The sequence below is a fragment of the Branchiostoma belcheri genome, unplaced genomic scaffold, assembly GCF_001625305.1.
Source record: "Branchiostoma belcheri isolate BF01 breed outbred unplaced genomic scaffold, Haploidv18h27 scaffold67, whole genome shotgun sequence".
Taxonomy (NCBI): Eukaryota; Metazoa; Chordata; class Leptocardii; order Amphioxiformes; family Branchiostomatidae; genus Branchiostoma; species Branchiostoma belcheri.
The window spans coordinates 1842690-1859503 of NW_017804320.1; the positions used below are offsets into that span (position 1 = coordinate 1842690).

Here is a 16814-nt window from a genome sequence, read left to right on the forward strand (position 1 = left end):
TGTAGTTACTAATATTTAGACTTGTCAGTTCAGTTTTAAAAGCAGTAGTCATCTAACATTACCTAATAGATATTATTGAGAAATAAAAGCAGCATTTACTGGATAGAGTTGTAAATGATTTCTTGTTTTCAGACTCCCAAATGGATACCCACTGAATAACAGTCCTAAACTTACAACCATGAAAGTGTCGTACATGTACACCTTGTACCAGAAACAATAAAGATCACAGTAGAAAGTAATGAAAAACTTATCAATAAAAGGCAGATAAATCTATTGTGATAGTCGTCGTAACTAAAGTAATACATTTGCACATCCCTTTAATACAATGTAGTTTAAAACTAAGGCATTTCCATACATGTGGTACATTGCCCTCCTTACACGAGAAATACCCCCAAATCGTAGCCTCCTTCGCAGTCTTGTTGGGCGTCGGCGTTATTTTTTCTCTGAGCGACGCGAGTAATATGCGGCCGCGAGGGACGATTTGCTGCCGAGGGAGTTTTTGCCACGGAGAGAAGGTTTCGCGCTGCAACAAGACTGCTTGCAGTCGGCGACTACAAAGGACCTCGGATTAAGCCAGCCTTTCATAGAGTTGGAGCGCGAAGCCTTCTCTCCGTGGCAAAAACTCCCTCGGCAGCAAATCGTCCCTCGCGGCCGCATATTACTCGTGTCGCTCAGAGAAAAAATAACGCCGACGCCCAACAAGACTGCGAAGGAGGCTACCCAAATCGTACCTATACAGGGTGCTATATAGATGTTACTGTATGTGCAGAACAACAATTGTTGGGCTCCGCAAAAAAGTTATACCATGTACATGTACATGTACTTGAACAAATTTATGCCATAATCAGCTTAACGAATTGTAGATGTACATGTAAGATTCTCCTGTCTTAGAAGCAGGTTTGGACACCAGTAATATGGGGTGTTAGAAGGGTATCGTCCTATATTATGCGACACGACGAATGCGAAACATTACATAAAACCATATACGACCTATAAGCATTTTTTGTAATATCTTCTGAGGCAGAATTGAAAAGTATTTTTACAGTAATGTCAGCTACAGTTTTGCCGCCAGTTCCGTATTGATGTCGCCCCTTTACGCACATCAAACTGTTAAACTGGAGGATATAAAAGCCTTTAACTATTTTGTATCAGAGACCTAAGGCGTTATATAGGTAGTAAAGCGGGGAGGGTGACAAAATGGCGAATTTGAGTGACTTAAATAAATGGTTTTAGTTCACATAGCCTACTCAGTGGACTTGTCCTTTAGACTGACAAAAATGCTTTTCAACAACAAACAGCCACTAAGGCCGAAAGTAAGGGGATTTCCATTCGTCATTTCACTCACCGAAAAACAAAAAGAGCACAACGTTAACGTGATCCGCGGCCGAACGAGTTGTGGTAAGTCTCTTGCTTGGGTAAACGATTGTTTATGTGAAGGTAGAAAAAACTAAGGTGAGTACTTGGAAAAACGTTCATGGACACTTCTTTGGGCCAGCATTTGGTCTTACGTCACGCCTGGCCTATTCAAACATTGATCGGCTCCTACCTGTTACTTGTAGTACCTGGCTACTAAAGGTATAGTGCGCCAGCCCTCGGTCAACTACGCACCTCGTCTCTGTTCGCGCTCCTGTTTCCTACTCGTAAGTACGGCATGTTGCTGGGCATGTACTCGTCACAACACCGAATGTAATGTTATACGGCTACTAGACATTTCGCAGACACTAAATGTGAGCCAATGACGTATTTTTGTGTGTCCTATTTACAGACATGATCTCACCGTTAGTTTTCACTTTCACATTTAAAGCGATGCAGCTATTCTTAGCCAGAAAGCTTAAGGTAGTCCATGTAGCAATGTGCTCTTCTTAAGTTTTGATAATGATTTTAATAAAGCTGCCACTCTTAAGAAAGCAAAATATCTCTAACAACTTTTGACAGTGTGGCGGATACAAGTGGGGCGGTAAAGCGTAAAATGGCGACTCCAGTCCTTGCCTAGGGTAAGGGGATTCCTATGAGTCGCTCTCGCTTTGCAATTACAGCATATTACTGATCTACCCGAGGTTTGAATAATCCGATCCCATGCGTTGTGAAAACTCCCTAGTAGAAATATCAAGGGTCAAATGTAGGATAGTCCCTATTTTTGATAGGTGTGGAGCATAGGCCATCGACGATTTTCCTCCATCTAGCTCTGTTCTGGGCTTCTCTCTCAATGTTTTTCTAGCGCATTCCCAGTTCAGACAGCTCCTTCTCCGTGTATCGCCTCCCTCCTTATCCTGGTGGGGTGAAGGCCCCCAGGACCGTAGCAGGATAGGTCCATAAGGGGGCTAGCTATATTCCTCGATGCACATGCCTCGATATAAAAGGCGATCTAATCTAGGAAACAAACACATAGCTTGCATGCATCAAGATAATATCGTCTATGTGCAAAAAAAATTTGTCCCAGAAATTGTTGAAACTAAGCCTTACAAAATGTTTGCATTTATCTTAAGACGGATCCATAGTTCGACGATGGGCTGACATTACTATGTATGGCACCGGACTGTAACTGATACTTTCTTTCCATTTTAGTTCTGTAAACCACAAGCATGAAAAGAAATTGGATACCAGACAGGTGAGACAAAAATTGTAAGAGGTCCTTCATCGATATCTTTTTTGTTTTTGTTGTTGTTACATGGCGACTCCGCACATTTAAATATCATGAGTCATGATCAGGGGAATCCCATCTGTTACTCACAGGCTTCAAAAGTGTTTGCGCATGCTCGAAGGCACTCAACCTATGACCTGTGGAACCTACACGTTCAAAACGGGTCTGGGTATGATGGAGATGACGTCATCTAATTAAACTTAGGCTTGTTGTTATAAGTATTTTCGTAACAGAAAATATACGAATTAAGCGTTAGCATTAGACTGTTGTCTGATAATGTACGATTTGTTACCATATAGTTCCAGATAATAAAAAAATATTTAAACGGAAAAAACATGTGCTGGGCCTTTCCAATCGTCATTCTACTCACGATAAAGCGGACAAATAAAAAAGGGCACAACGTCAACGTGATCCGTACGAATTGTGGTGAGTCTCTTGGCTTGAGTAAAGGGTTGGGTTTGGTGAAGGTAAAAAATAATAATTAATTAAGCCATGCAAGAGTAAGCACTTGGGCAAATGTTCATGCAAAAGTCTTTGGGCCAGCATTTGGTCTGACGTCAAGCCTGGCTGGCCTATGCAAACATTGATCACCTAGTACATGTACATGTACCTGGCTACTAACGGTGTGTTTATACTAGTTAGTGCGCCAGCCTTCGGTCAACTACGCACCTCGTCTCTGTTCGCTTTCCTGTTTCCTACCGTAAGTACGGCATGTTGCTGGGCATGTACTCGTCACAACACCGAATGTAATGTTATACGACTACTAGGCATTTCGCAGACACTAAATGTGAACCTAATGACGTCTTTTTTTTGTGTCCTGTTTACAGACATGATCTCACCGTTAGTTTTCACTTTCACATTTAAAGCGATACAGCTACCCACAGCCAGAAAGCTACGTCCATGTAGCACTATGCTCATTTTTAAGCTTTCATAAACAACGCTACTACTCTCAAGAAGGCAGAATAGGTCTAACAACTTTTGACATTTAGTATAGCGACGAAAGAGGGATGGTAAAGCGGAAGAATTCGAAGGCAAAAAGCCGACTCCAGTCCCAGGAGTGTGACTTGGAACTGGGGGGTTCCCATAAGTTGCCCTTGCTTTGCAATGACGGTATTTTAATTTTTAGTTACTCCCTATAACCTAGAAACTCCCTATAACCTAGCATATCGTAAATAGTAAAGACATGCGTACGAGTACAAACACGCGTGTCAATTTTTCTTGATAGAAGGTCTATTATTCCTTGACGAATACGTTTTTATTATATTTCAGTCCATACCATGGTATGGATGAAATATATTGTGTTCTCTGATGTTTCTTCTCCTTCTTCTTCTCCTTCTCCTGCCACACAGTCAAAGGGATTCAACTCCGCCATCATTCAGCCAAATGACTTAAAATTTGGCATGGAGGTAGAGTGAGCCAATACCCCCAGGCGTTTTTTTCATTTTTTTGATACATGCCTTTGAAAAATTTTTATGAAGGTTTTTTGGGGCATTTTTCGCCAAAAATTTTTTGGGATTTTTGGATCCTGAGCCCTGGTTTTACAGCCAAATGATCTGAAATTCGGTATAAGGGTACCTTGAACATGTGTCTACAGAATAGCAGTCACATATTTGGCATACACCACTTCCAAATGACTCATTTGGGGGACTTTAATGGCTATTTTCAGCAAAAAAGGGCCAAAAGTGCTATACCCGTTCCATGTTCTATCTAAAGAATGGCCTGTTCCATCTGCCGTTGGCCATGGAACACCTGTTCCATTGCGGGTTACCTGAGGTCACATTGCACGTAAGTCGTACGGAATGACCCACACATTCAATTTTATGTGCCTAAGACCTTCAAAATGTATCAAATCTCATCATTGTTAGTATTTGCATACCTGTAATAAGACTAGTAAAGCTTTCGAGATACAATGTGCTTGTTCTTGCATCTTTGATCTCAATTACATAGCTACTATATAATTCATTTATTTGAGAATCTTTGCCAGTTTTACACTGGGGTAAGTTTGGAATAGTCCACTTTTGCGTGGGAGGGAGATGGACTGAAATATGCTGTATTTGCTCCCAAGCAAATGTTGGCCTCTCTAGTGTTAATACTCTTTTCTTATCTGTCTGTTCTATGAAAAGTTTCGCCTGCGCTTTTGATGTTTAGTTTGATGTTAGAAGCTGTCATTTTCCCTCGACAGCAGCCATAAACACACTGTGATGTCATATCTATTGATGCAGATTCGTACATTTTTTTCAGAGTAATTTCGACTGAATTGACAACCATCGTCTTGGCCACTATGCACCTCGACTGCAGCGTTCCAGTGTGTAAGTATACATGTGCAAGTGGTCATGTACATACGTACAAGTAAATATACATGTGCACGTACTCGACACGCTGTGATTCCCCCGTAGCTTCTTCTTGTTTACTCCTTCTTATATTTGTAGTTTACAGAGAAGAACTGACATTCTGTCCTTCCAATTCTGTACATGATTACTTTATTCATTTCGCCCTGTAATATCTTGGTTTGTTGGCGCAAGCCCAAATCGCCTCAATGTTCACTGTTTACAGCAAATAACTGACTTCATGTCCGACCAGGGGAATCCCATCCGTCACTTGTTTTTCCCCAGCTTCGAAGTGCTGGCCCAAAATGACCGATGACCTTTGGAAAGTACCCATTTTTACCTGGTACCTCGCCCTGTAATACCCAACCATTACTTCCATTCATGAAACGCATGACACAGTCATACCGAAATAAAACAAATGCATATGGTTCACCTTTTTTTTTTTTGCCCTTTGATATCCAAAGAATAGACAATGTTTTGAACCCTTTAATGCTGGCTGCCAGAGACAGTTGAAACAAAAATTTCTACATGTTTTTGACGGGTGAATGTGTAAAATGGCGACTCAATGAGTCATAATCAGGGGAATCCCATCTGTCACTTGTTTTTCCCCCAGCTTCGAAGTGCAGGCTTCTTGTTTGTTGGCGCGGGCCCAAAATGACCCGATGACCTTTGGAAAGTACCTGTCAGTAACATATCAAGTAATACATGTACATATTGACTTGTACTACACACAGCCTGAGCTGAGCCTTGTAGGTTTGACCTTGCCCCCATTTTCGTGACAAGCGCTATACAGATCATTAGTGAGCGTTGGCTAATATGTACGGATTGCTAAAATTTACAGTTGGACAGCGAAAGGTACTCTTTCATCCAAGACTATTGGTTTCTCCTTATGCCTCAATTGGAAAAAAACACCTCCTTTTTTGCATTCGTTTTAAGTGGACAAGTATGTTTGGACCAGAAAAGCGGAACAGGTGTCAAATGGCGACTATAACCAAGCGCCATATGAGTAAGGAGAATTCCACGATAACGCAGCTCTTGTTTGTTACATGAAGAAAAGTTAGCGGCACTAAAAGATCCGATGAGCTGTTAGTTTAAGGTTGCCACATCGATGTAGAACGTAAAGAGCAATATTATGTTGCAACACTCTTGAACATTTGTCCACTTGTCCTCACTATTGCCTTAAGAGTATTTGATGTAAAGATAGTTACTGTATTTAATAAAGTTATTTCTAACTGCAAGGATTGTATTTTACATTCTTTCACTTCGGTGAAAGTTTAAGCAAAACACTAACAGATTACTTTGAGAGTCACAAATGAGATTTACTTAAAATTTGCTATGATAGCTACATCTTTTTTGTGTGTGTTTTTGAGGTTTGAATCGCCAGCTCGTTGAGCATTTGACGTGGCGTAGTACCATGCATGATACATGTAAACTAAGATACATATCAATCGCAAATTAAAGTATTTTCACTGGTGTTATGGGCGGTACACTACGTCTTATTATGTCAACAAAATATATTTAAAAGTAATTTGCTTTTTTTCTACTTCTTCAAGTTGGAGGACACCTCAACATTTAAGAGGAATATGGCAGAAGCGAGTACGGTTGATGGAGACGTAGATGCCGAGGAAGACAATGGTGTTGTTGTCCATGTTATTGCCCTTTTTCTGCAGACTATAAGGCTATACTAACTTTGTTCTATTAACATTTGTGAACTGAAGCTACCAAGGTAATATTAATTGACGGCAAGCTAGAGATGTCCTGAGAACATGATGAAACATGATAAGGTAACATTTATACCATAATTCATTTGTAAAGTTTTCATCGTCTTATAATAGTAAGAAATTGATAGATGATCAAGTTGATTATGGACATAAATTAGTTATCTTGTGAAGCAATACTTCTATAATTTTCTTTTAAAAGTACAGAAATCATGTTTAAGAATTTTTAAAAGGTTACAATTTTACCTTCACAGCATTTTAAGGCATTATGACGGTCACTTTGAATTGCATCTTCATGCTAAAATGAGTGCGTAATTATATAATGACTACATCTACACAATTTATCAACAACATCAGTTGAGCCTCTTGAGCCATTGAAGGTTTGTCGACATGTTAATAAGTCATGTTTATGGTCCAAGGCGTACCGTGTAAGTACGCAGAAATAAGCATCAAATTCCCCAGTCTCTAATTTCGTTTCAGGTTACAAGAACATGTCCCTCGTTGCCCCCAGCTGTAGTGATCTTAGGATCAGCAAAATATCAGACGTCTTCTTATTAAGTAGGTACCCTGGTCAATCAACTTGAACTGAATTTATCTGTATTTGGACATGTAATTTAGTAACTGCAAAGACGGGAAATACATTCACGTTCTGATAGCATAAATATATTGACATGATAAATAGCAAGATCTTTCTTTTTTTTTTAATTCGCAGTCGAAGCATTTTATTAGCTCAGGCTAAGTCACCAACAAGCATAAAAACAAAAGTAATATTTTAGGATTCATAGAATCCATCTTCTGGTTGCAGATCCCAGACTGGCTTTTGATACCATTGTGAACAACATGTGTTATAAATGGATGGAACTTGGGTATCGGCTTGGACTTACAGATCCTGAAATCAACACAATAGCACTGAAATGTCGAGAGGACCCACGACCGTGTTGTTACAAAATGCTTTGGAAATGGCAGGTTAAAAACGGGAGTGGGGCCACCTGGGAGCAGCTGGAAATGATTGTTTCTGAGATTGGTCACAAGGATGTGTCAGAAAAACTTCGGAAAAAGAGAGGTAAGGTTAGTTAACAAGTTGAAATTGGGCATGAATTATAATTCCCACTGAACTGCTTCTTCGTTTACAACTTTCTAATTATAAGTATCTAATTATCGAATTGAATAGGGCTACAATAGCATGACAATATAATATGTAGTAATGATCATGGGCAAACCAGTAAAGTATATATAGCCCCTGTACATTTTACAACAGTTATACACGACAGAAAGTTCCGATACTCCCTGGTACGTTATCCACTTGTCTAATGTCTGTGGATGAAATGTATGTTTGCCGAATGATAGTATTTAGTGACAATTCCCTGAAACCCTTGTACACATTGTTTTGAACAATTTGCGGTGATTCAATGGATACACGTCTGCATTAACATTAATGCATTAATCAAATAACTTTTCTCTCACTGCAGGGGATTTCAACAAGAAACCCAATATGTATTATCAACTCTCAGCGGGTATTGATGCTTCTCAAACCAGATCGAAGAGCATTGTTGCCAAGTCAGAAACATACGCTAGTATGTTGTATCATGATGATTATGCTAGAGAGTTGGTTGAGAGCAATGACCAGTATGAGCAGCAGGTGGTCAAATCTAAAGATCCTAAATCTGATCCAGAATATAGGGCCCTACTCCATGACATGGATTATGAAGTGAAAAGGGCAGAAAAGTTGGAAGTGCGTAGGCGTTACCTAGCTCTAAAAGAAGAAAATGATCGCCTCGAAAGAGAATTAGAAATGAAAGCTAAAAATATTGAACGTAGAAGCTTGCAAAATAACGACACTGACTCTGCCATTGGATCTGGAGCGACGAGGTCTCACCGAAGTCTCACTTCATCTACTAATGACGGTTCTCGTCCTGGAGCAGAAACTAAGGTGCCGATGATTGAGTACTACAATGTCGTAGATAAGCAGTGTGAAGATTCAAACAACCAGTGATGTATAACTCAAGTAAGGATCAAGTATCTTAGGCAAATCAAAACTCAACGTAGTTATCAAGCAAACTACGTAGGCAATATCCTGAATGATGATGCTTCAGGCTTTGTCAGAAAAGAGGGTCCCGGCCTCTCTTTTACATTCTAAACTTTTACACAATTTACAGGAATCCATTGTGTGCATGCACGTATTGAAAATTGGAGCCATGTTAATAATTCAGAGAGCCATCGCTATCGAAATTGCAGTGACCTGTAGTTAAAATACTATTTTGCTGTGGTTTTTCTTATGCATGTCTGTTTATTTGTTTGTTTGTTTGTTTATTTTGATTTTTCACAAAGTGAAAGGGGGGCCAAAACAGTACGCACCTGTACAAGTTGCTCTCCCCCATACATAAGCACATATACAACATCAAAGTTTACATAGTCAATAACAACAGGTATAAGAATACATAGAATACTAGGTAATCGAAATAGAAGGTTAAGCATAATTCAAATATATCTGATAAGTCGTATAAACAAGTCTTAGTGTGGTCTAGAAGCAATACAAGAACTACACCCACAAGAAGTGGTCCAAGTACATGGCAGGTCAAGACTGTAATGTGTGTTAAATCTGTTGTAGGGTTGTAGGTGGCCTTAAGTAGTTTGTGCTCAAATGATATAATATCCGACTGATGAGCTGCTCGCTCACCAGTACCACGGAGGTCTGAGCCTAACTTATTCCAAATAATGACTAGCCTGGGGATGTATGTGTGACTAAATGCTGATGTTTTAACTCTAAAAGGGGTTAACATACGTGTTCTGGCACTTCTTGTGGGTCTAGTGGGAAAGAAAACAACTTTTCTCCTGTTCAACTGCCTTGTTACAGAAAAGGCTGTCTTGGATAACTGTTACTGTAATTAAAATATGTACAAATTTAATCAAATCTACCTTTACTCGATTTCATGGATGATATCCACTTAATTTAAAAGTTAACGTGTAGAAATGCAATGATGTGTCTAAATGTTCATATTCAATGGATTACAATCGCTGTAAAAGTTCATCGATTGCCGTTATATTTCCCATTGCATATTATCCTCTTTCTGGAGTGTTTAGTAAGCACATTTGTACATATGCATATGCGCCTCATTAAATTTTACTTAGGGTGATTTTTCGTAATGATCACACTTTTAATAGACTAGGAGCCAAGGTCAACTATGCAGTTGAGTCACAGTCAAGTAAAATTGCTGCCCAAACTGTCATGCTACTCAGGCTGTACAGAACAAGAAACACACTTTGTATCTATAATCTATTCTCCAACACCTGTTGTTTTCAATATAAGCAGGTGCAAACCAGCCCAATAAACATTAAGTGGAAATAAACAGCGGAAATATGACAGTTTGGGCATTGAAATGATAACTCCATGGTGGTGATGGTGATCTTTGTTAGTCTTGAAAACCAATAGCAGGAGAAGGATTTGATAAAATGTACACTTCCAATTAAAGGTGTCAATGATCGCTACCTATGAAATGACACAGACAATAGAATTGTCGCTTTTTTGTCTCCTTACATTTAGCAACTGGATTACTTCCTTCTTACACCATGTGGGAACAATTTCATGCATATATCAATAAAACAAAGTTCTTATCTGATGGATAATGGTCATTTATTATCAAATTTGTACACTTTAACACAATTTTACAATTGAATATTCTCTTTTCTTAACTTCTATGTAAGTAGCAAATTTCCAACATTTTATACTGCAATACGATTGTGTTGCTGATGCTATGAAGTCAATATTCTAATACACAAAGTGTATTAAAAAGTTTCAAATTTCAGATATTCCGGGATCCATTCAGTTTGCTGTAGAAGCATTAATAGCACAACAAATGCTGGATTTAACTCAATATCATATTGATTTTATTTATTAGACTGTACAAACAGATATATACAGTCAGGACTGCCCAACTAGCCAGATGCTATCATAAAGGGCTAGCCCTCAAAACAAGAAAATAAGCAACTAGAGTTCCACGATCTCATACCTTCGCCAAATGATGTTAGCCTTTATGAATAAGAAATATACTAATCACCCTGATTATGCAAATAGGATCCTCAATTGCATGAATTATATCAGTCTGTTGATCATATTCTCCACCAAAAGACAGTCTTATATTAACAAAGAATGCCATTTTCTCATAAATTATGCAAATGTGGTCCTTATTTGAATAAGTTATGTTTAATTATGTTCACCTTCACTTAACTTTCAAACACCCCAAGTATGAAATTCCAGGCAGTTACCACTATGCAATTATAACATTTTCTCATTAATTATGCAAATTAAGTCTTCATTTGCATAAACAATATTTGCCTGTGTTTCTCTCGTTCTTAATAACATATGTTACAAGCTTGAACTTCCTATCATGGAATGCAGCTGATTTATAGAATTTCCTCATTAATTATGCAAATTACATCAATATTCGCATAATTGTAATATCATTATGTCAAGCATCACTTAAGCTACCTACATACCAAAAATCACGATGATCCATCAATCGGTTCGAGTTATCCTCTTTTAAACATTTGTCCTTTAAACCCCCCTGCAGTTCTAGAGCAAGCCGCTAGGGGGCCTAAACTCACGTCACTTCTTCCCCAGCACAAGAGCTACCTACCATCCAAATTTCATTACCATAGCATGTCTGGATCTTGAGATATCAAAACCGAAACTTCAGCTGCAGTACCATAACAAGCCACTAGGGGGTCCAAAATCTAATCATTTTGAGGTCTCATCAAGACCTACCCACCTACCAAGTATCAAGACAATCCATCATGCCCTTCTCAAGTTATCGTGTTGACACACACACACACACACACACACACACACACACACACATACACGAACGCCCCTGAAAACATAACCTTCTTGGCGAAGGTAATTAGGAACGGGAATCAGTTAACAGTGTCAGTTACAACTCTGATAAACATACTATTACATAACAGATGTTGCGGCCTAACGTTAACAAGCTATGTGGTCTGACCTAGTCACCATGCGTTTACTATGATTACATTGTGTATCACATAATATTTACAAGGTAAATATGCTCATTGAAAACAAATCAGTGCCAAATGAAGTATAGTCATTGTTTTGTGAAACGATTTCCAAGTTTGATTTTTTTTTTCAAATGTTTTAGCATTTTTTAAATTTACATGACGCATACATACACATGACATAATAACAACATTGCATCTCATTGTATATACAAGTACAACTGTGTCAAGCCAATTTGTTTGGGTATATACAATGTATCTTAATTCGGAAAATCATACATAGCTTATTTCAAAACCAAACCATAGTTATAGCCTCAGTCTATGAATAGATAATATAGCTACTAAATTACATTTTGTAGTTGAACCAAAGTAATGTTCTTCACTTTTAATTTGCTTCCAATATTAGCCGAGGCCAAGTTTTCTCACAAGACTTGCTAATCTTCCATCAAGTCTCTGACTTTGATGTGTGCTGTCCACCTCACCTGGAGCAAAAATGAATAATTTTATTAAAATGTAGGTTAAGTATCAATCTACAGCTTAATACAGTTAATAGTTATGGAGCAATTGCAGTACGACTTTGTCATGATGATATTTGCATAAAGCTTTTAAACTACAACTTCTACCAACGAAGGCCTCGAAATCCTTATGAGGTAAATCATCAGGATCCAAAATGAAACTGTAAATTGATTGCACCGTGTTAAACCTTTTATGGATTACACTGGTAGGAATTCAACGGATTATTGAATGTCTGCAATAAATGAATGGAAAGTTTAATGTACCTTGCTCCTTCAGCACATCTTGAATTGCCTGAGCGACCTGGGCATTCGTTTTCTGTGTCACTATCTTTACCTGCTCTCCAAGTTCTGATAAAACAGAATATCATGATTATTATAAACTACATTTGTACCATACACAAGTGCCATTAGTGAGATGACAGTTTCTGAATAAAAGGAAATTGTGCCTGATGTAATTTTTCCATCTCTTCTTTCTGTCCTTTGCCTAAGCTAAATCATTTGATATTCTATGCCAAAACATGGCAGTGAATGTTGCTGCTTTTGTAATATCTTAAAAGTTAGTTAAGTACAAACTAACCAGAACAAAGAACCAGAACAAAGTAACCAGATATCGATGTTTGATGACTTTAACAAACCTTTAGATAAAATCAAGCTTTGCCGTATTAACAACGTACATGTTTAAATAAGAATGGCAGAATTTTACAGACTCCTACACCTCAATCATGATGTTTCAAAACAACAAACTGACCTCCGCAGATTGTTCTGGATCAGTTAAATTAACCATACATCTAACAGTCACTGACCTCTAAATGTAGGCCTGTTCTGGGGATCCTGATCCCAACACTTCTCCATCAAGTGGACGAAGAAAGAAAGCTCATTAGGGCCTTCTCTCGGGATGTGCTTTTTGTCAGGACGTCTTCCTTCCATGACTCGTTCCCTGATGATCCCACCAATGCCAATTTCTGTAACAAGAATCACAAGGATAGTATTTGTCATTGTACAAAAGACTGTTTAATCTACAGAAAATCATTATCTGTACCCACCATATTACCTGTATCAACATTGTGTAAACAAGATGTACATGAAAATAACAGTTGTTTTCTTCCTAAAATCTCTATACAACTGAGATGTCTTCTTATGAAGGACAAACTTCATATCATGTACTGTCAATGTACTGACTGTTTCAGTCTCAGTTTTCCCTTATCAACTCTATTGTTTTAAACATTTTATTCAAGAAATGTCTTCTTAGATATAGTGCAATTAAAGGAGGGAACTTTCAGTGATCTAATTAATTTACTTTTTTTTTGGAACTCAAATAGATAATAATGAAATAAAAGAAACTGCCATTAGTCACTCATACGTCACTCATACAAAAGAACGAAACTTGGGCAATGAACAGAAATTACCAGTGGCAGTACCAATAGTACATTCTAAGTCACTAACCTCGATATGGCCTTTTTCCTGTTAGGACCTCCCAGATGAATATTCCAAAGCTAAAGGGGAGGCATTATTGATAAGTTAATTACATATGTAGTAGATAATATACGTATCGGACTCAGGAAACTTTATATTTGAACAAATTGTCTTGAAAGTACATCGTGCATTCAATTTTGTCTTTTCATGCAAGCCTACTATAACAAAAGAAAGTTAACTGCAGTCTTCATATCTTACATGCATCTCATCACCACATCAATTTCTTGTCATTTATAAATTCAGATATTAGTAAACGCATGGCTTAACCCAAGTAATTTCTAATATCAATGTACATCATTCAATAGTTTGCATATTAATCTATTATTTTCTTGTAATTTTTACCTGTATGCATCGAACTTCGCCCCTGCCTTCATGTATGGATCCTTGAAATGTTCTGGTGCGATGTGTGTGATGGTCCCACACAGATTCCCCTTCTCATCTCCAATGCTTGTGAGTGGCTTGTACTCTGCCAAACCAAAGTCTGATATCTGCAAGAAATGGTAGGAAACATGATACACACATGATTTTTACCTCCATGAATAATGGAGGTATTGTTTTTGGCGGCGTATGTCTGTGTGTCTGTGTGTCTGTGTGTGTGTCTGTGTGTGTTTCCGCAACTTTGTAGTCAGCATAACTTCATAACGCCTTTATGGATTGTGATGATATTTGGTATGCTGATAAGTCTTAGGAAGACAAAGGTCAAGGTCAAATATGGGCCTCCTGGTGGATGACCTTGGTACTGCAGCAGAACTTCCGGTTTTTGTATCTTTGGTCCTGAAGGGCAGACAGTACTATTAGATCTTGCCATAGGAACACATGCTTAAATACACTATTTCAACACCTCATGAAAGTACTTGCCCATACTCCAATCTCAAAAATTTTTCTGCACCAGGTAGCAACAAGGGTCTGATTCCCAAAAATAGAAAGGAAACAGGGGGTTGACCACCTCAAATTCCCGCCACAGCTGATGATAGTAAAAAAACCTCAACTTTGACCTACATTTTCCATGGTATCCATCCGCCTGGCCAGACAAGACCTAACCACTCACATCTCTCACTACGCCCACTAAACTGGTGAAATAAACAAAACTTGACCAATGTAGGAAAGTTTAGACCCTACCTGTGCCTTCCAGCCCAAAAATCTCCAAAATGGACCAAAAATTTCAAGAGAAAAAAAGGTTTTCAAAGGTATTAACTAGGCACTACAATCGTGTTCCCATTTTGAGGCCTCTACTGCGCAACGCAAATGTGGTGTCTGCCCTGAACATGCTATGGTCTTGAATTTTTGGTGACAGATAGCTTTTCCTGTCAGAAATAAGTGGTGTGGGTTTGGTCCCCCTACCAGCTTGTTCAGGAACTGCAGGGGACTTTCGGGCGAAATCTTTGAAAGCCAATAAGTCCAGGTATGAACAGCGTATTTTCATCATTTTTGGTATGTAGGTATCTGACAGAGAGATGTACATAATTAACTGCAAATTATGCAAATGAGGACTTTATTTGCATAATTAATGAGGAAATTCTATAATTACAGTGTTTTACATTATAGAACTTTCATACATGTAATGTATGTAACCTATGGCAGATGGAACATCAACAGATACTAATTATGCAAATGATGACCTAATTTGCATAATTAATGCAAAAAATCTATGATTTCTCAATGGTGAATGATGGGAATGTCATACTTGGGACATCTTTAAGTTAATCAAAAGTTAACATCACGATGCATATATTATGTTAATGCAGAGGTCATTTGCGTAATTAAAGAAAAAATTACATTTACATATCAAGCCCATATTTCATGGAGGTATGAGATCTCGGAACTCTTGTTGTGAAATGTTAGCTACTGCATTTATTTCTAGAAAATTCAAAGTTCCACCCGGCACCTACTTATGGTGCATAGAGTAGCCCCCATCTCTGTTTCTGTAGCCGTCCGGCCCCACAGTTCTGTAATCACTCGTATTAGCAGGGTCCAGTGCAATGGCCATAGTGTGTGTTTAACTCCCATACTCTTTCGCAAATGAAGATTGCTTAAACCATGAGTTCGAATATAACATTTTTTCAAAGGCTTAGGAAGACATGACCATATGATCGAACTCGGTCTACCAAGTGCAAGGCGCCAGCACTCTACCCACCGAGCACGTGTAACGCCCGTTGGTAGACTAAATACTGGACTATAACATTTTGATGTGTATATTCTGCTTGAATGCTATATATGTACAAAAAAAATGAAAGTCCTACAATCACTTACTATATACAATAACTTGGAATCTTACATACCTTTGCATGAAAGTCTTCATCCAATAGGACATTCTGGACCTTGAGGTCACGGTGGATGATCTGTGGATCCAGGGAGTGGAGGAAGTTCATCCCCAGGATGGTTTCTTGAAGGATTCTCCACTTCAAGGCCCAGGGCACATGTTTGACACGGGACAGTAGGTCCCCTACAGACCCATTGGCCATGAACTCCATGATCATAGCTGTGAAGGTGTCTTCGATGCACACCCCATACAAACCTACAATGAACCGGTTTGCATTCCTTGCTCGATACATGAAGTTGGCTTCCTCCATTAGTGCTTTGCTGCGCCTGAAAATACAGAATAAGATTAATAATCTTTTACCTGTGGATAGCTAGCCACAGACTATTTTGGCCCTGATTTTGTTTTATTAACTTAATTAATCAATTACACTATTTTAATATCTAACTTATAAACTAATCATTAAAAAATCAAATATCGCATATAAAATGAAATACAAGGAACATCAGACATTTCTAATTATCTTAGGACTGGACACATACTGGTATACTATTGCCCTTGCTTGGTATGTAAATGACGAGCCAGGCAACAGGCGATGACTATTCTTTGAGTACAGAATGTTTTCAAAGTACAAAATATTTACTTTACTGATTCCTCTCGTGATTTGGAATTGAGTTTCTTCACTGCCACATCCACCATCCATTTCTTGTGATAGCCCCTACAGACTTCTCCGAATGCACCCTTTCCAACAGCATCCTTAACTGTCAGGTCAGAGTAGTTGATGGTGCTGATTCTTCCTGGTCCTCCGCTTGGGTCTGAATTCCGAAAAGAATACAAAGTTGGAATACTCCCTTCCTTTCCGTATCAAAACTA

At 38.5% G+C, this 16814-nt stretch overlaps 2 protein-coding genes across 10 annotated transcripts in view; one reads left to right on the plus strand and one right to left on the minus strand.

The window, feature by feature from the left end:
• Positions 1-1346: 1346 nt before the first annotated feature.
• On the plus strand, positions 1347-10654 carry LOC109483967. Of its 8 annotated transcripts, none has more exons than XM_019787124.1 (7): positions 1377-1398; positions 2566-2622; positions 4883-4950; positions 6522-6603; positions 7167-7244; positions 7492-7749; positions 8156-10654. In XM_019787124.1, the coding sequence occupies exons 4-7, from the start codon at positions 6552-6554 to the stop codon at positions 8677-8679; spliced, it is 912 nt and encodes a 303-aa protein (XP_019642683.1). In that variant the 5' UTR covers positions 1377-1398; positions 2566-2622; positions 4883-4950; positions 6522-6551; the 3' UTR covers positions 8680-10654. The 8 variants fall into 8 exon arrangements, with proteins under 8 accessions (XP_019642677.1, XP_019642684.1, XP_019642683.1 ...); XM_019787122.1 differs by lacking the exon at positions 1377-1398 and adding an exon at positions 1609-1640; XM_019787118.1 differs by lacking the exon at positions 2566-2622 and having other exon boundaries at positions 1347-1398.
• A 937-nt stretch (positions 10655-11591) lies between these two features.
• Positions 11592-16814, minus strand: part of LOC109483959 — a 31474-nt gene continuing 26251 nt past the window's right edge. For both annotated transcript variants that reach the window (XM_019787110.1, XM_019787109.1), the window contains exons 26-32: positions 16585-16756; positions 15964-16270; positions 14027-14172; positions 13655-13704; positions 13015-13173; positions 12476-12559; positions 11592-12178 (exon numbers count right to left, since the gene is read on the minus strand). In XM_019787110.1, the coding sequence (XP_019642669.1) occupies positions 12099-12178; positions 12476-12559; positions 13015-13173; positions 13655-13704; positions 14027-14172; positions 15964-16270; positions 16585-16756 (998 nt within the window). In that variant the 3' untranslated portion in view covers positions 11592-12098. The remainder of the gene's footprint in view (positions 12179-12475; positions 12560-13014; positions 13174-13654; positions 13705-14026; positions 14173-15963; positions 16271-16584; positions 16757-16814) is intronic.